Consider the following 20,124-nt stretch of genomic DNA (forward strand, 5'->3'; position numbering starts at 1 on the left):
TATCTTGCCTTGGCACAACAATACTTCTGCACTTTGCTCCTCTACACAAACTGGCTTATGTTTTAAACATTGGTACCGAGTTTTGAAGGATTTCGTTTGTGTTCTCCAGCACGGAAAGGGGGAGGAGAGGGGGGGGGGGGGTATTAAATGTCTCCCCTTGAAACGGGGGGAACGGAATTAATAGAGCTTTTGCGGTGAAATCTTTGTCATTGACTACTGAGAGCCAATACTCAGGGAAAAAGGTCTGTGAACAGCTTGTCTGGAATCTGTCAACAAAACGTTACATTTCTATCAAAATCTTATATTAAACTAATTTAATTCCAGTCACTTAACCTGTCGCAGTATTTTCTGCTAAACCACACAGTGACAAAATCCAACCCACACCTGTAGAAGACACAACTCTATCCAGCTAATTTGTGAACAAACAACAAATCTTATGAAAACAGAGCGGACAAATAGAAAAATATGTTGACTTGCGTGGTACAAAAGTTTAAATTTCTCATGTACAAATTGCTGGAAACAGCAACTTCCAAGCAAAATTCTAGGATTTGTTTTATCGTATTACAGTTGAGCCTGCGTGATGAGCCAGTGGTTTCATACAGCGGGGCAAAACGGCCCGAATTTTTTTTTTTTTTTTCTGCATGAGAAAAGTGTTGTTCAGGGGCCGGTTGTTCAAAGCGGGATTAAGCTAATCCATAATTCAATCACTGTTAGATACAGTTTATCATAGTGGACTTCTTCCTGTGCTACATTTTGGCTTCAACTATTAATTTTTTAAAACAGAAAAGTAAAGCAAGAGAGAGAGAAACCTTGGTAAACACTTAGTTATGGATTGTCGTTAATCAACCTTCAAACAACAAGGCCCAGCAGGCTGAAAATGTTCCTTGGCAGACTAATGCACAGAAAAGTTTATCAAATATTTAACTTATTAAATATGAGTAGGTGTTCTGTTCACGAGCACCTATCTGCTCTTCTGTGGCCTGACATGCCAAAACATCCTCCTCAAAATAAAACTCTTGAGAAGGGAAAAAAGTGAGAATCTTTAGTGTAACCCTCGCAAAAGGAATTCTGGCAACTAGATCTACCGTCGACCAACCTTAAACATAATATTAGACAAATGCCGAGTTACACGTATAGTTCTACAGTGATCTTACGATGTCCAGGCCCTTCCCAAAAGATAGATACATGTTTAACTACTGTTCCATCACTTGAGACTGCCCCCTTTTTCCTAACCAAGAGTCAATTGTGCTTTTCCGGTTTTAAACCATATTTAAACGTTGCATGTGATTTTAATATTCTATTTCAAGTCAATTTACAAGTAGGAAAATGCTTCAATCTTACACAATATAGTAAATGTATAATTTTCACAATTCAAGTCTACGGATCAGAAGTCACTGATGAAGTACAAATTTCGAATGCGAAAGAAAATAGTTTTATTAATAAATGATTTTCGTTTTGTTGTTGTTTACTTCTTTGCTTTTTTTTTTGGACATCATGAATGCACCACCAATAAATATATATATGTAACAATATGCTACCAAACCTCAACAAAATGAATGGTTCAGTTATTTTTAACCCTAAGCCTGTGTAACGTGATTATAAATTGATTTGGTGGACAAGTTATCGTTGTGACCATTCATTAAAAGCTATTGCGCACTACTTCCAATTTCTGATGCAATTTGTAAATTCATGCCATTAAATTGTACCTTCAACCTCTTTGGACTTCAAGGGACAAGACCGTACATGTGTTTACACCCAAGGAAACCCTAGGGTGAAAACGGAGAATGCCTTCTCCTGCACTTAATGCTATCAAAAGTGAGTGAGATCATTTGTCGAGGTTGATTAAACCCAAAAAATTAATGATTGCATACACTGTCTTTGTTCAGTGACATCACAACATCCCGGACATTTTGGGACTCTTTTCTAGGTCAAGAAAAGGAATGGCATATGTTGTGGTTTAAATAATTAGTTTTTTGCTTAGAATTTTTCAAACCGCTTGATTTTTATTTTCCATTGTTTCAGACTATGGTTATGAAAACATCTGAGAAAAGGGAACATAAAAATTAAACTGGTCTGAAAATATTTAAACCAGAAACAAATTTAAACCGCTACATGCACACTCCTATTCTGGTGACCAATTTTTTACCAAAGATATAAAATGTACACACAATGTTTCACAATGATTGGATAATTTCTGAACTAATACTTCCCTAATATAAACTACCCAGGAGCATAGAAAACTTGTATTACAAAAGGATGGCAAAAAATAACAACTTCAAGCCTTTGGTGACTTCTTTCTTGTCCTTCGCTGTGCAAGCAGAGAAGCGTGAACAGGTTTGAGCCTCTTGTTATCGGGAGAGGAGAGTGCAGAGAATGTGGCCTTCACTGCTTCCTTGATTCTTGATACGCTACTGACCTGATGCAGTCTATGCTGAGGAAGCTGGTAGCGACTCACAACCCAGGGATGTTGAAGAACCTGTAAAGGAGTCAATACTCAGACAAACGTGTAGCAAGCCTACAGATTACACCAAGGGAAAATAACCCTGCTGCTCTTTAGTGTGGGTGATGATGACAACAAACATTTGTAAAATTTATTCTCTTGTTGTCATTCTTATATTTACACAAAACTACCGTGAAGAGGCCCCTTCGTTATAAGGCCTATGGTTTCTTGAGACCTCCTTGTTGCAATTCACTTTTCATCCTGATACCTTTTAACCTCCTTCTAATTCTAAAACTTTTAAGCTTATTGTTCACACTATTTACTAGCAGCTTTTCCCCTACGTTTATTTATTCAAATAATTTGTTATTACATTGCAGTAATAACACTTTGGTGGCAAATAATAATAAATAATAAAGTAAAGCAAAGGGATAATTGGATTCATGCTTTAGAAGAAATACATTGAATAATCGACTGAAGTACCGTTCCCACTCTATAGGCAACTGAACCACTAGTGTCTAGGTGCAGGTAACATTTACCCACTGTGAGGGTGAGTTTGTATGTGGGAAAGGTTACTATGGGCAAGTCTAAATGTGGGCATATCCAGTTTGCTAACATTCCAGCACTACTAGACTGCAAAGCAAGCATTTCCGTGGCGTTTTGTGCCTTTTTTCGCTTTTTGACCTCATCGATACTGGGACGAGGTTTTTTTCTCTCGTCCAAATTTCCGCACTTTCAAACAGCGAAAAATGCACAAACCCACAGAAATGCTTGCAATGCAGGCTACAACACTACAGAAGGGGGAAAATGAAAATTCTGAATGGAAAGATTACAGAGTGAGCGAGGAAAAAAAGGATATGGAAGACGGCGAGTAGAAGCTTCCAAAATAATTATTAATACATTGCGGAAGTTTAAGAAGCAATCATCCATGTCTACAAATTGCAGTGGCATTTCAAAACCATGATTGTGCAATTACCTGTTTCGCTGTGAGCCTCAGTCTTGGGTTCACGTGAAGCATTTGTCTCACCAAATCCTGAAGAAAAAGAAATGAACAGTGTCAAGCTTATATTTCACAAACTTTGGTCAAAATATAAGAGAATAAAACAGGTATTGTCCACTCGCTCATTTGTGCTTCAATCCTCACTTTTAACATTATTCTCTACAAGATATAACTGAGCAAAAGCACAAAAGTCAAAGATACTAAACAGGAGAGAGAAATAATCAAAGGCTGGTCCACTAGTTACAGTACCTTAGCCACATCTGATATGCTGTCCCAGGCTCCTCCAACAAGTGAATACTTCCCTTCTCCTATTCTTGACAAAATGACTGATGCAGAGTCTTCTGGGCCAACAGCAAATGGTGTTTGTCTAATGGCAAAAAATGAAGAATATTTAATAAGATGAGTCACATCCATGGACTCAAAACACAGCAGCACCCTGTACTGCAAAATAAACTGATAAAAAATAAAATTTGAGGAATAAAATTTTCAGGTTTCCTAAAACTTTCTGCAACTTAAATCTTCAGCTAAAGGATCCAAACAGATGGATCTGTATTCGCTTACACAGAGATCTGGGAACACAAGAGCAGGAGACAACATTTTAAGTATTTTGCTTAAAATGTTCTCGTGAATTGGGAACCTCTGGTTCAAGGAATTGCTAGCTGTAGTTGACCACACTGCATGACTCAAAGTTGAAAAGCAGTTACAACTCACCCAGCAAGCATGGTATACAGAAGCACACCAAGACTCCAAATATCACAAGCAGCATCGTATCCTTGTTTCTTTAGAACCTCAGGAGCGACAAAATTCGCTGTGTAACAAGGCGTCATCAGGAGACCATTCGTTGCTCGGATCTGTTTAGCAAATCCAAAGTCAACTATTCTCAGGGAATCGGAGCTGCCACTGTTATCGGCATACATGATGTTGCTTGGCTTTAAGTCTCTGTGAACAACCTGTGAAAACAACAAGTCATGGATGTTAATTATATAAAACAGGCTACCAGCAACGCACATGTAGCTGAGCACAACATCACAGGTGTAATTATTGTTTTCCAGCAAGCTCTAATATTCACTGCCAGTGAAGTTTGCTTCGGAAGGGAGAAAACAGAAAGGGGAGGGCAGACGAGTGGAATAGCGCATTGTCCAGAGGGAGATTTTACTGTCCAGAAAAATTACACACAGCAGTGATTAAGCTGTTCGTCAAAGTTAGAATAGCATTGATACACAATGATTCTTGAGAAGACTACAGCATTGTATTACTATGTCCAAAATGTACCAAAATTTGCAACTATCAGTTTTTAACAAAACACAGAGAGTGCTCAACAAATTTGAACATACCCCTTCCTCATGGAGGAATGTAAATGTACTAGCTAGTGTGTACATTATCAGTGCTGCTTCTCGTTCTGAAAGACTCTTGTGTTTAAGTATTCTGTCCAGAAGCTCGCCACCCCTCATCAGCTCCATCACCATAAACATGTTTTTACCATCATCATAAACCTATCAAAAAACAAAAATATTGTTAATGCTTAGAGTGCCAAAGTACTGATAAACAATATAATTATCTTTTAGTTTGCCACCTGCACAAGAAAATGTTCAATGGATAATACTTATTCAAAATGACTTACTGAGACTTGGCTTGTGACAGGGCATTCCTGCCCATATCATCAATACACTGTAAGTCTGTCAGAGAACTAGAGCAGCCCAGAGGATTTGCAGAGGGTGGTGCTTGTTGTTTTGAAATTACGCAGATTTGTAGTGTGAAGCCAAAATTATATAGCCCACTTTGAAAATGAGTGATGGCCTGGGTCGAGAGTAACTGCCCAAGTGATTGTGGGATTGTTTGGGGGGACGCAAAAATGCGAAGATAATAGCCAACGTCCCCCCAAACCTTCCCACAATCGCTTGGGCAGCTACTTTCGACCCAGGCCATCACTCTTTTTCAAAGTGGGCTATTCTTTGCTGTTGCCACACTGCATCTTTGAATTTCAACTTGATAGTCATTCAAACAGAAAAAACTTCAGCAAAACCTGTTGTACATTTTGTTTTATCTTCACTCGATTACTGAGCCATGGTCAAGCCCCTACACAAAATTAATAATTTTGCATTTTATGTAGTATAAATTTGTTAGTAAGTTATGCCACAATTTTTGCTTCAGTGACACTCACGCTAAACGATTCACATCGCACGCTGCACAATTTGAAACAACATGCAACTGGTAACTTTAACTTTTGAGCGGTACCGTACAAGGAGAGGAGGGGAGGGCAACAGGTTATTTTTAATATTTACTGTGTCAGTTACAGTCAGTGAACTTACATCTCTGAGATGAATGACATTCTGGTGGTTTCCATAGCGCAAAAGAATCTAAACAAAACATAAACAATCTCCAGTTACAGTCAAAACATTCAAACACAAGATGCTAATAACAGAATAGTACCAACAGCATTAATCAAACATGACCACACTAAGATGTTCTTCATACCTCAATTTCTTCTGTTGGGTCTTTCTTACTTTTATCTACAATCTGTTGAGACACAATAAAAAAAGAACCGGTTTAATTAAATTGTTGCTTAAATTGAACAGGCCCCAGTTGTTAAAAGAGCAAGTATCTCTATCCAGGGAATAAATTGTTATCCAGCAGATAAAATGCACTCCAACCAATATATTTTATCCACTGGATAGTGACTTATCTGCTAGATAAAGTTATTCCCTTTTTGAACTACTGGGGCCCAGTTTTAAATTATCAGTGAAAGTATGTTTCATGGTATCTTGTATTTCCAATAATAATTTCAGTAGTTATGTTGAAGATGTCCTGAAGAAGGCCTCTCTGGTACAACATGCCTGCCTCCTGATTCACCTGATTAGGGAACAGAAATTCCAGTTTCCATTACGACATTTTGAACTCTGAAAACCTGTAAATGATATTTGGGACTTGGATAAACCATTCTTGGCCTCTCTCCCCCTTGCAGCAGATCATTTTATCACTATTTTAGGCAGGTCAAAATGTACACCACAAAGCACTCTGCACTTAAACAAGAAGTTCCACTTGAAAAGGGCAAGCCACTCCTTCCTTTCACACCTTTGTGGGTTAGATGCCATTCAGTCGTAGCAAGTTGGTGGCTCAAGCATTCTCTAAAAGAATATGCCTCAAAATTTCATAATACACCACAGTAATAATAAGACGTAAGACTTTGGTTAACCGGATTCATTCTGAAAACTAAGCCAATTTTATGAGTTAAGGTCGTGGAAAAAGATGCAGCCAAGTTGTTTTGTCAGTTGTTTACGTTCTGGCAGTTGATTGACAGCTAAAGGTGAGAATAGCCTGGCCAGGCCAGGCCCCTTTTATACCGGAATTTCCTGTTTAAATTTTTACTAGCACTCTCTCAACCTTTTCACTTATTATTTACATCAATTTTCTTTACCTTGACAGCATACTCCTCTCCAGAAGCTTTGTGGACACATTTTCTACACACTGAATATGAGCCTCTTCCAATTTCCTGCACAGGAAGAAACAACTTCTGTTAGATACTATACACATCAGAAGTTGTGAATTGTTTTCAAACAACTAGCTAGGGAGTAAAGTAATGTACTCTGCCTGGCAAGTGGTAATAATAGAGATATTTAGAATTACATTTACTGCAAATGGCAGAAATGACCATGTGACCATGTTTACCGTACAGCTTAATGTATATATGTGGTTCACTATTTTGAGTTTCTCAGTAAAATTAAGTAGTTTTTCATTTTTCATCTTGTGACGTAAATACCCCGGTGCTCTTTCAATTACCTGTAATATTGCAGTATGTAAATTAGTTCCTGATTTTATGATGATAATGATGGTCGTTTTGTATTTTTATCTTTACTGTTAGCATGGCCCCATAAGCTTTAATTTCTTTAATTTGGCACAGTCCCACTAGCTTTAATTTATACCGTGGATAAATAAAGTTTATTGATTGACTGATTGATTGATTGAATGATTGATTGATTGATTGATTGATTGATAGATTGATTGATTGATTGATTGATTGATTGATTGATTGATTGATTGATTGATTGATTGATTGATTAGTATCGAAGGTCAGAATTTTTTGGCACTATTCTCATCTGTGTAGCAATTTATTTTTTCAAGAAAACATAAACGCAAATCTCATGTTTGCTGTTTGCGGCAAACACAAAATTTTCTAAATCTCTAACAGTGACATTACCTGTTTAATTTCATATTCCTCAAGAATGGATGTTGTTGTAATCTGAAACTTGGTTGGCACAGGCTGTTAAAAGAAAATAATAAATTACATTAATTTTATGATTACATTTCATTGTTACCCTCCATTACCATGATTGCAGAATGAAAGCCATTTTGTTTAGGGTTTATTGTGATGGCAATTCTACAATTCAAATGTCTGAGTAAATTTATATAGAGACCATAAATGACTTCATAAAAAATTAATGTTAAAATGCCAATAGAAATTATATTAAAAAAAGCTGCTAAATTGTATTTCTCAGAATAATAAACAGCATAGGTAATCAAATGGTGACAAATGAAATAAGAAAATAATTTCATGCACATTTTGCCAAATTCTAAATAAAACGTTTGACAAAACCCAAGCCCTAATTTCATGCATTTTGATCCCCTTTTAATATCATGGCTGACAAATTATACTCACAATCATGAAATTATATCTTAAATACATTGAAATTTTACAACAAAATTAAGGAGTAATTTGTCACCCATGACATTGCAAAAACATTAATAACTAAAGTAAAAATGTCAGAAATTTCAATGAATAATTTTCACCACATACAGACACAATAACTACCACCAGTTGTTCACTTATTCTTACTTTGTGATCTGTCTCCATTTTTTCAGATCCATTGGACGTTAATTGCGATGATTCTTCCTGTTATTAAAAACATGCAAATTTTAAAATGCACACTTAAGAACCAATAACACAAAACTACTCCCACCCCTATAACAAACTTTCCCTGAGTTACCCTGGGGTTAGGGGAGGGGTAGGGCATCCAGGGTACCCCCAAAAGTGTACCAGAACCTACAGTACCGTGCAAATGTAAGTTGACAGTCTCGACTTGAAACTCAATCCTCGAAGCTATCGAGAATCGAGTATCGAGAAGCTTGAATAATTTTCTGAGGATCTCGATCGCAGATATCGAGGAAATGATTTTAAAATTTCTCGAACCTCAAACAATAAGAGGGAACAAAAGCGATTTTTGCATGGCTCTTGCATGTGGTCTTTGCTTAGTTTGGTCTAAAGTTGAAGTAAATTAAATCAATGGCTGCAGTGAGTGTTTGATAAACCTGTTTCCGTGTGTTCTTCCTTCTGCCTTCCCTCTTCCTTAAAACACATCTGTTCATCATTGTTGTAAAATTTAAACATGCTTAAATTTTCATATGCTACACCAATTCCTTTAAATCAAACTTCAAACTCAATGAAGCGAACTAAACGACAAGATTGTGGCTTTTTCATGGAATGTAACACGATCACTTCTGAAATATCTTCACTGCACAAGCAGTACACTGCGCAAGATTATACTTGATTGTAGTTGAATCTTTCGAATGACAACTTCGAAAAAGGCATTTCCTTACTTAAAAACACACGTTTAAGGTAGAATTTGGCAAGGAACCGGGGAAACTTCAACGTGGCTATTCGCTTGCCTTTGAGCAGACTTTGAAAGACTTTCAAGTTTCAAGGATCGAGTCGCAAAGTTCAAGTTTCAAGGGACTGTCAACTTGCATTTGCACGGTACTGTATTAATATGAGAGAGGAAAGGAAGTTACCACAACTGACTTGTCGAATGGTATCGGCAAAGAGAAGGTCATGAAACAAGGACTGACTAGAACATTTCCTGGTTCATTCAATGTCATAACTGCAAAACTCTTACACTCATCAGAACAATTAAATTACTTACTTCTAAGAGTGTTGGATCCACAAAGCTGAATCCTCTAAAAAGTTGGTGACATGTGGCACTTGGTGGGATGGCAGGAGAATCTACATATTAGTTAAAACAATAATATTAATAATCAAGCTACTTCCTCTTTCACAATAAACATAGACTTTCAACAGGTGCAAGTACCTTGAGGTGTCTTGGAGGTGAATTCAGGATCAAAATAAAAAGCATCATCTGCTCTCCCAGCTGCTGGTTTGAATGGGGGTTTCAATTCTTTTCTAAACAATTTCTGCCATACAAACAAAAAGCAAAAATATCAGGAATCAAACCAAATAAACAAAAGTATGACTGTCTCTCCAATATTTTAGCTAGAACACAGTCCAACTATTCACTTCCAATTGTTATAATTACATCTCAATAGTCGGGTACAATGTAAGTTTGTAACAACGTACCTCAAAGTCTATTGTTTTAAAGAATGGCTGACGTTTGATGTCCTCTATGCCATTCTCACCATAACCTGAAGATAAACATTCAAAATTAGATAGCAATAAGAGAAGGCAACAAACCCAAGACTGATGTGAACTAGTGACTTGCATTGAATTTCTCCTAACACCACCAACACTTTTTGAACCATACAAGTCATGAGAATAAAGGAAATGATCGCAAGAGTCAAAATGCCTTGATGTTTCAACAAATTCTCCCAAACAGTACAACAAGATATATATGAAGAAAAGTAAGGAGAACTTGCATATTAATCCTGGGGTTTAAAAAGGTAAGTTTTTGAGAGAGAGCGACTCCACAAGGAAAGTAGGCTTACCAGGCTCAAAAAAAATTCCATCACATTTATTACACTGCATACGTGCCACACATTGACATTCAAATTCTAGCAGTATGCAGGATGTTTGTCCCATGAACCTACAATGTAGTTTAACGGCCTTATCTTCCACGAGTCTCCTGTAGCTCAGTGGTAGCGCATCCAAACTAGTAACCAGAAAGTCACAGGTTCAACTCCTGATAAGAGCAACTGGATGTCCTTTTTCCAAGTTTGCCTGTGTCACTCAGTGCATAATGCATCATTCTCAAAAGAAAGTTGTCTTGTTAACAATACTTTGTCATTTTCAAACTGTAAGCAGTCGGCCCTCTTCACTACAATAACATTCTACTGTTGCCTATCACTGTGTCAGGACTGTGATGATGAGATTAACAATACATGCATACGGTATACATTCCCTTCTTCCACTCACCTAATCTATTAACAGGGTTTCGTTTGAAAAGCGTTCTTAGTAGTAATTGGGCATCTGGTGATAAGAACTGTGGCATGCCAAGTTTGGCCCTGTTATTACCAAAAGAGATAACACAAGTTAATTCTGTTAGTTATAATTTTTCATCAATTTGATATATCCATCATAAAGTTGTAACTTAACCTCAGCCACATCTTAGACTGTCACTCACTTTTTCATTGCTTTTGACTTACTTTAAGATCATGTTCATGGTTTCCTTTCTGTCTTTGCCTTGAAAGGGCAAAGCTCCTGTCAACATCTCATACTGAAATTAAAAGAAAGGTAATTACATTAACTTAAGGCAAAAAAAAGCCCAAGTGACTGTTGATGGGTAAGAATCAAATAAACAACTTGAGCTACTAGAACTACAGCTTTGGTGCAGAGAAATAACAGACAATTCACTCACCATGAGAACTCCATAAGACCACCAATCAGCGGCTTGTCCGTGACCTCTTCTGTTAACAACCTAAAGCAAAATCAGACTTGTTTAGAAAAGTAGAAGAGTTGGGATACATAATTTGTAAGAATTCAATGAGACCCTCCTTTCTGGTGCAGAAAAAGTGAGAAAGCATCAGATTGCAGGTTCATTAGAATTTTACCTCTGGTGCCATATACTCCACTGTTCCACAGAATGAGTATGTCTTCTGGTCATACTCTGACTCCTTGGAAAGCCCAAAGTCTAAAACACAAAGGAATATGACTTTGTGTAAGTTGAAATCAATACTCACTATTCCTACCCCTTAAACCACCCCAACTAACTTGTTAGCACAACTACCTGTAACCCCATGAACTCCAGAAATCACTGCAACCATTTTAATTAACTCAACCAACCCAACCATCCGATCGTAGTAACAAAAACAGGGTCAGCTGGGGTTTCATTAAGATTTTGAACTGGCAGACAAGAGATTTATTTAGTGCATTCAAGTAAGCTAGTTTAAGTTGGAGATGTTATTTTGTGGAAAAAGTCGGTTGGGATGTTATAAGCAGCCAGGCAAACTCATGTTCAGAGATCGTCAATTTGCCAGGTGTCTAGGCCTTCATTATACCTCTGTGTCTGGCTACAGGGTACAGTAGTTAAGGTTGTGTTCGATTGACTGTATTCCGAAACAGGAATAAGTAGTAAGAATAATTATTGTTAAATTTCTCTTTTTAAGTAATTTGGAAAGGCTTTGTGCAAACATTCACTGACACATGATAATTCAAGAGCCTCTTATGAGGGATTTCAAGTGTCATCATCGCATGTATTCCTATTCCGGAATAAGGTCAATCAAATGCACCCTAAGTTTTAACTCCACACTATTAAGGACTTGTGATCCATTTGAAGAATACAAACCTGTTAGGGTAACATGCCCACATGCATCTAACAGAATGCTGAAGAATAATTTAAAAAAATGTTTTTAATACAATGCAACAAACTTCAATGACAATCTCACCACAGTGTACCACCCTCAATGCTTATTTTAATTCAACGCTAATTTTAAGACAAATAGATTGAAGAACTCATTCCTTCTTAGTAATGCGTTCAAATTGTAATTTTTGTCATTTTATGGCAGTTTTTTAACCTTTGTAATTTTTTTGAATTTTTTGATTTTTTTCAAATTTTATTGTAAAAAACTATATAATTCAACCCTCGGGTTGCAATTTAGTTTTAATAAAGCATCTATCTCATCTATGTATCACCCACATCTACTCAAAAATGGCAATTAACTACCTATCACACGAGAAACGAAAAAACAGACTGCTCTTAAAATCTAATAATAAATTAATGATGTTTTGCGTTATTTAAAATTTGAGTAAATTTTACATCCAACATGCCAGTATTACAGAAAAATGTTGGAAAACACATTGCAAGTACTTACTTTTCAGGTTTCAGATCTCTATAAATAATTCCTATTTTGTGAAGATGGTCCAATGCTAGAGCCAGCTCAGCAAGGTAGAATTTTACATCTTCTTCTGTAAACATTATCTTTTGGGAAAAATATGAAACAGTTTGTGAGCATCTAAATGTTATTTCATTCACACAAAAATTTTTTAAATTATTAATAATTATTATTATTATTATTATTATTATTATTATTATTATTAATCCAAGCATGAGGAAAATATAGCTTATTTTTATTATTATTATGACATTTGTATTTTCTTTTGAAAAGTTTGTGCTTCGAAAATTAGTCTCGAAATCGGAATGAATTGTAAATAGGTTTTAATAGTTCTTTTCTCAACTTTTAACATGTAAATAACAATTTCAGCTGCTTGGTATATGTTAATAAAGATTATATTTATTTATTATTATTATTATTATTATTATTATTGTTGTTGTTGTTGTTGTTGTTGTTGTTGTTGTTGTTGTTGTTGTTGTTGTTGTTGTTATTATTATTATTATTATTATTATTATTATTGAAGACTGAGAGGGTTAAAAGGGCCTAAAAGGGGTATTTTATTTAAAACAAATGAGGACATATATCTTATTCAATTGTTTTACATATAATACATTGCTCATTGCTTGTATTTTTCCGAGCCCCGAACACAACTCGCAAAATATCAGCAGGTATTATATGTTAACCCATTGAATAAGAGATTTGTTATTCCACTTCAAAAAAATTTGTTATTTTGGCTTTTCTTTGCTAGAAAGAGTGTTGAAATACACCCGGCATTATGTATCTGTCCATCAGTTTCAGTGCATGCGAATGACGTAAACAACACAGAAAGCCAGTGAAATCTCTTTGTCTGTATTCGCTCTGTTGTAAACCGCTCAAACCAGGACACTGCTGCAGTGAATTACGGTCTTATATTTTGCGCGTTCTCTTGACCTAATTTGGTGAAATGACATAATAGTGGAATAATAAATTATAATGTTACAGGAAACCTTAGTGTAATACAAGACTGTGGCTGTTACAATATTTAGTCAATCACTGTATTTAGGTATTTTAGCTGTAGTTATTGATCATCAATTCTTAATCTTTATATATTATATAATTATTATATTATTGAATTCCTTCTTAGATTGTCCAATTTAAAGTTCATTTTATTTTCTCCAGAGACATTAGAATGTTTGCTATTTTAATTTCCAATTAAAATTTAAGTTTTTATTTTATTTAAGATTGACTCGATGGGAAAATTGCTAGCAGGTGCCTGCAAAATTGCTAACTAATAACTGTCATTAATAATAACGTTAATGACTAACATTCAACGTGCAATATTTTGCATCACTACTGAAAGCAGAAAGGAGACAAGAGACAAGCAAAAATCACTGACAGCTTTGCTTTACCCAGTGCCATGGATTCATTAACATTACAAAGTTTACATCATGCAAATACTTTGTATTAACTTGACAACATTTTGAATTTCAAGAGAAAAATAGCACATTTTGACTGCTTTTTGACAAAGCTAAACAACCTACATCTTACCTCTTTGGAAAGCCTTGTAAACAAATCTCCTCCTCTTAGAAAATCAAGGATCAAGTAAACTTTGCCTTCTGTTTGGAAAGCTGATATCAAACAAAAAACAGGAACCAATCAGCTTAATATCACATTAATTTTAATCTTTTATTTTAAAAAATGTATAATCTTATATGTTGTGGTTCAAAATTTTTACGAGTTAAAACCAGTTTGATTTTTATTTCCTTGTGTCTCAGATTATGGTTATGAATACTGTACAAAGAAAAAAAAAATTAACCTGAAAGAAATTTCAACCACAACATATACAAGCATGACCACAAAATGAGGTTGTCTGTGGCGACTTGAAAAGTTAACAGAGAAGATGAATTTATTCTATCGTTATAAGTGTTCAATGTCAAAAGAGTAAAGCTTGGAAAAGGATTCAAAAATGGAACAACATGAATTTATTAGATTGAGAAAGTTTCCCTTTCTATTTTACAAATAATTATATTATTTTTAGTTTTCACTCTTCCAGGTCTTCATTCATCCACACTTTCATTTGAAAATGTACACTTTTTCATACATTTTCACCTGCATCATCCACACTAAAATGGCTGAAAATGGCAAAATAAAACAATGCTTTTCAAAACTTAATTATCAGCTTTCAAAAGTCTTGAGCTGCTTTTGAACATGTTTGCGAATGTCTCCAATTTTATCGGCATCTTTGAACACTCTTCAATTGATAGGCATTTGCAATCCACTTGACAAGGACAAGAGATAAAACTACATTAACTAGAAAGTATACATTGCCACCAAAAATGCATTGGTGTGAATGACGCCTGAGATTAGAAGCTTTTTTCTTTCAGTTTTTCTTTTTTTATTAAGGCAGCATGACCAAGTGGTAAGGGCACCAAACTTCAAATCTGGATGTTGAGGGTTCAAGTTCTGCTCTAACAACTAGCCAGAGTTGTTTCACAATCAACCAGAGGTAAACTCCTCTGCCATGCTAGTATATAAACCTAATGCTTGGTTTCATCAACACAGTTAATTTGGCCCCCATAAAGAGATTTGAGTGCTGAAGTTTCAAGCATAAGTCCTTCATCAGAGCAAATTGATTCGCTGACGAAGGGTTAACACTCAAATCTCTTTACAATGGCCAATTTACCCGATCAACTCTGTTGATGACACCAAACACCTGTTTCTACTCCCCTACCAACACAGCACCACAGTTTCTTTAGAAACTAACCCCCATGTCTACTTGTAAATAGCCCGGTGTGGTTGTCCAAAAGCCAATTAACATTAATCCCCGACAAAAAGTTAACCATGATGTCTGCCTTGCACGTTAAAAATGTCTTTAAAAGCGATTATTTAGCTGATTGGCAAAGACAAGTCTCACCCAAAGCTGAAGAACAAAAATCTTTTGGAAAAATCTTTACTGCATTGATTAATAATTAAACTTGAATCAACATTCACCTTAACCCAGGGTTAACTTAACCAAGCTTCGAACAACTGAGCAGAAGTTGGCTGTCTCCTGTCAGTCGGGATATCAACCTGTTTTCAATTTAATTACTTGTTGGAAAGGAGTTGCTGCAAACTAGCAAGGGTGTAATTCCACTATTCCACTTAGTTACATTGTACATTTACTTTTACATTTGCTTAAACAACATGTGAGCAAGTGATCAGTTCCTTCTCAGCCAGGAATTTACACATATTCAGCACCTAGCAACACCCAATTAAAAAAATTACTTGAATTTATCTTCTACGAATCTATCATATGACTATTTCACTAGTACCTTCCATGGACGAAGAAAACCTCATTGTTATCAATTTGTTATCAGCAATGTCCATTAGCACCTCACTAACTACAGTGGTTGAGTTTTTAATACACACAAGTAATTCACCTGTTATTTTCTGTGTTTTTCAAATAAGATCTTAATCAGGATTAAAAGGAGGGTTTAATTGATATTCTTAACATTCTTATTACAATTAAATCAAGTGCAAATTGGACATGGAGGTCACAATAAACACACACTCACCATAGTGGAGTTTGACGATGAACGGATGTTGAACATCGACTAGAATGTCTCTCTCTTTCTTCGTTCTTAAACGATCGCGCACTGGAAGCAGTGAAAAGAGCAACAAACATTAAATAAAGCCCTTCAGAAAGGTCAGATCATGCAACTAAACATTTCGGCAACACTGGCGAAATATCACAAAGCTGATTTGCCACGAAAAAAGATTTGCGTTTTAAGATCTTCTAAATAGCGTCCAAAGGTTGTTATAAAGCTAAAACGTTTTCCATTAAAATCCCGATCATAGAACACAAAACGGAGAAATCAAAAGCAATATCACTTCAAGATTGGCCATTTTGACTCTTCTCAAATCACGCAAGAATATGTAAGCTTACAACGAAAAAAGTTACTCTTTTAACGTTACAAACACGAAGGACAAGGTAGCAAGCAAAGGGATTACGCAAACGTTCCTAATTCAAAGACGTGAAAAACATGCAGTACCATGAAGTATGCAGCAAACTGCGATTGTAATGTTATACCTTTCAAAGTCGCTTTCTTCAGGACCTTCATGGCGTATAAATTTCCTGCGTCTGCATCGCTCAGTTTACGCACCAAAAACACCTGGAAATAAACCGGTTAATAGCTCTAGCGACAATTCTACCAAAACACTACGCTGTCAGTTTGCACAATGAAGAATAATACTAAAGTTGCAGGAGTGTATGTAGTACAAACAGCGTCGATGAATAAAGAAATTATAGCACAGAGGAAGGTCAACACAGCGAGTAAATTATCGCACTTGTGGCGCGAGGGATCAAACGCGCTCCAAAGCTAAATGACCTCGGAAAACTCATTTAAAGTTTCATCTGTCGATAATATTGATGCAGGCCAAATTACCTTGCCAAAGGAGCCTTGTCCAAGTACTTTGAGCAGTTCAAACTGCGAAGGGTCGGCTTTGAGACAAGCCTTCGAATTGATGACTTCATCAGACACATCGATAAGGGAAGACGTCTCCTCGATGGGCTGCGGATAGAAATGAACGCAGTGAGCACGTATTGAAATCGTTGCCACAGACGCAGCAAAGTTAACTCAACATTAGTGATATTAAAAAAAACCAAGCTTACTCCATTTTTATTTAGGTCGGTCATGTCTTCGTCTGCGACCTGAGAAGTTAGAATTGAAAAATTTAAAGATTTGATTACTAGGTTTGCGACCTTGACTCGAAATTGACAAATTGAATTCCTCAGAGTAGAAGTTCACCTCCATCTCCTCGTGCACTTTCATTTTTTGCCATGGGTCAGCTAAGTAAGCCAAAGGCATGTTGACGTTCTACGTATCTCCCGGCAAAATTCACCCTTCTTCTTGCTCCGAACCTTGACAGAGACGAGCTCGATGTCACATTCAGAACGAGGCTGATTTAAGCCACGCCAAGAAATACATTCTTTGCGACGATTCGACCGGAAGCGGAAATACAGAGCGCTCTCTCGTGATAAAAAAATGAACTGGTGAACTAAGCTTGCATGCTCAAGTCAAAACACAAATCAACGGCATTTGTTTGTCGATTGCCTATCCCAGTGTCAGGTGTGGATCATTCGGACAAAATAAAACAATTGAAAAACTGTGAAGAGTGATTAGTCATTACGATAGAATACACGCTTGGCTCACGCGCGTAAATATACGAACACGCTACATTCAGACATTTCGGTTTTAAGATCATTAGAATTTATCATGTTCCTTTTATATTTAAGATAAAAACGGTACTTTTTCTTTAATATGAAACAAAAAACGCAAACGAATACAAAACTTGTCATTTCTAAATATATCACGACTATGATTACCATGGAAAGCCAAACGTCAAAAAAATTATTGAATTTGAAAACCGGCACAGATGGTGGGAGGAAAATAAAAATTATCAATAGACCAAAGGAAGACGTTTACTTTTAACGCAGCTTTGATGAAGAGATTGTGCAATAGAGTACTAGTACAATAATTCAAGCCGCCATAACTGAATTCCAGAATTATTTCGGCAGTTAAAAATTCCCAATAAAACCGTTCGATCGATGAATTTCACGTTTAGCGATCGAGTCACGGAATCTCACGCGAACTTCGACTAACCATGCCGATGAAACCCTCCAATGGCATGGTGGACAGTTTCAAATCTTTTCTAGGATAATATTCACAAAGTAGGATTGAATATAACCCAGTGATACATACCCAAGATAAACTAATGTACAGCCTGTTATAATAGTCAAGCTTCTTTAAGCACGAAACTTACCTTGTTCACCATCTCTCGAATTTCTCCGAGTCTTCGATTTCTTCGAAACAATTTTACGGTATAAATATGAGCAATCGGGAAAAGCGCTCGACAGATTTTGCTATATAAATGTCTGGTGATTTTCAAAAAAAAGTAGTCCAATATTACTTAAAGAAGGTACGGCACGTAAAAGCAATGTCTGTATACAAATCAGATATGTTTATCCATGCAGTCACACAGAAATTTGCATACGGCTTTTCTCGCTACTTCCGGAATATTCGCATGACGTCATTAATGACAGGCCTTAGTTTGCCCAATGTTACACCAGTGGTTTCCGTGCGGAAAGTACCTATCCACTGGAAATAGGCCAAGATGACATAAAGTGACGCCTTCTTTAATTTCACTGTGTGCTGGTCTGGCTGAAACCTCAAATTCCATAAAAGGAAGCAGATCGTTGTTAAACCGTACCACTTTAAGCTTTGAAGTTAGAAAGTGAATGGTACGAGTTTACGTACATTTTCACCTAACACCCTAAAATTAGCGACCAGAAGTTTTGAAAATGAAGGGAAAGTATGCATGAGTCAGAAAATTTTAAAAGAATGAGAATCTGAAAAAAGTAAGAAAACATGACGGTTTAAAACGGCGCGAAACACTATCCAATCGCACTCTGAATGGCTAAAAGCTCGAAAGTGCCTAAAAGCACCCACAGGGGCTAGCCTAAATGGCCCGAGATTAAGGGCTAAAAAAGAACCAAAGCCGCTGATGTAGTGTTGACAAATGTAGCAGGAAATCCAAACGGATGCTGATAGGTAACTGATTTTCTCCCAAACTGAACTATCCCGACCACAGACTTCTAGTACTGACAAAGGATTCGCAAATATTAGTTCAGTTTATAGAAAAATGTACTTTGAAGACAAACTAGGCTAGAGATGATCTAATGAATCAGTAAACGGAGCAAAAACGTAAAGGAAAACCCAGTCAACATCGACATTGACGCAGGCTCTTTCCCCGGCAAAAGGACCTGTTCAGCTTTAGAACACATATGTCACACATAAAACAGGTTGAAAAAACAGCGCTATTGTTTTGGCTGATAATTTTGTAAATGGGTGGAAGGAAATCAATTAAACTTGTTGTAAGCAAACTGACGTACAGTTTCCTTTTAGAGGAGCAAGATCTCACTTTATCGCCAAGATGCTTTGTTGTGCGGTTAGATAGGTCACATTACAGGAATATTTACTGGGATTAACCTTGAACATTGGCGGAAAGAGTTGAAAAAAATAAGCCGTGTTGAAGTGTATGATTTCCCGACATTTCCGTCGATCTCTCACTGAACGAAGACAAATCCATTAAGCAGGTCTTCCTGTGTCACTGATGATGGTTGTTCAGTTGTAAAAATACTTTGCAAAGTGGTACTAACTTTTGATTCTGTGCGGTTTGTCAGTTTATTTCCTGAAGAGTAACGTTAGCGGTACAGGCTGGTGAAAGTACGTTAGCTGTGGTGCTTTGGTAGTTTTTTTCTCGTTTCTCTTCATACACACATGTATCCCGCACTGTGGTGATACCGTTGACTTTCAAAATATTAAACTATAAATATAGCCGACTGTGGCGAGCTCAGCTGTACTTAACGCACTTGAAAACTGTGGGAAAATATAAAAACTGATTAAGACGCCTTATCACTGTTACACAACTGTATACTTCACGAATACCGCAACGCAGCAAGGAGTACGGCTTCTGAACGAGGCCTTACCTTCAGTCTCGCGATCGGATTCTGGACTATTCCACCACCATATGCATGTTGTGACCTTAAGACACACTTCTCCGCATTTTGTCTCTCCAATCGACAATTTAAATTGTCACGGCCGGCGAATTGTCA

At 36.5% G+C, this 20,124-nt stretch overlaps 1 protein-coding gene across 2 annotated transcripts; it reads right to left on the reverse strand.

Annotated features, from left to right (window-relative positions):
* Window positions 1–1,416: 1,416 nt before the first annotated feature.
* LOC146453644 (ribosomal protein S6 kinase alpha-2-like) lies at window positions 1,417–18,445 on the reverse strand. 2 transcript variants are annotated; one of them, XM_085096419.1, is made up of 25 exons: window positions 17,258–17,433; window positions 17,122–17,160; window positions 16,895–17,020; window positions 16,540–16,621; window positions 16,025–16,105; window positions 14,019–14,098; window positions 12,471–12,577; window positions 11,945–11,982; window positions 11,211–11,290; window positions 11,018–11,077; window positions 10,806–10,876; window positions 10,576–10,664; window positions 9,784–9,848; window positions 9,518–9,620; window positions 9,353–9,432; window positions 8,269–8,325; window positions 7,633–7,695; window positions 6,853–6,927; window positions 5,913–5,954; window positions 5,747–5,794; window positions 4,772–4,930; window positions 4,149–4,387; window positions 3,687–3,804; window positions 3,414–3,470; window positions 1,417–2,476 (listed from the first exon to the last, which is right to left on the reverse strand). In XM_085096419.1, exons 1-25 carry the CDS (start codon window positions 17,315–17,317, stop codon window positions 2,276–2,278), a joined length of 2,220 nt encoding a protein of 739 aa, XP_084952545.1. In that variant the 5' UTR covers window positions 17,318–17,433; the 3' UTR covers window positions 1,417–2,275. The 2 variants fall into 2 exon arrangements, with proteins under 2 accessions (XP_084952545.1, XP_084952546.1); XM_085096420.1 differs by lacking the exons at window positions 17,122–17,160; window positions 17,258–17,433 and adding an exon at window positions 18,273–18,445 and having other exon boundaries at window positions 2,137–2,476.
* Between the last annotated feature and the right edge of the window lie 1,679 nt (window positions 18,446–20,124).

The sequence above is a fragment of the Pavona decussata genome, unplaced genomic scaffold, assembly GCF_977016875.1.
Source record: "Pavona decussata unplaced genomic scaffold, jaPavDecu1.1 SCAFFOLD_327, whole genome shotgun sequence".
Classification (NCBI taxonomy): domain Eukaryota; kingdom Metazoa; phylum Cnidaria; class Anthozoa; order Scleractinia; family Agariciidae; genus Pavona; species Pavona decussata.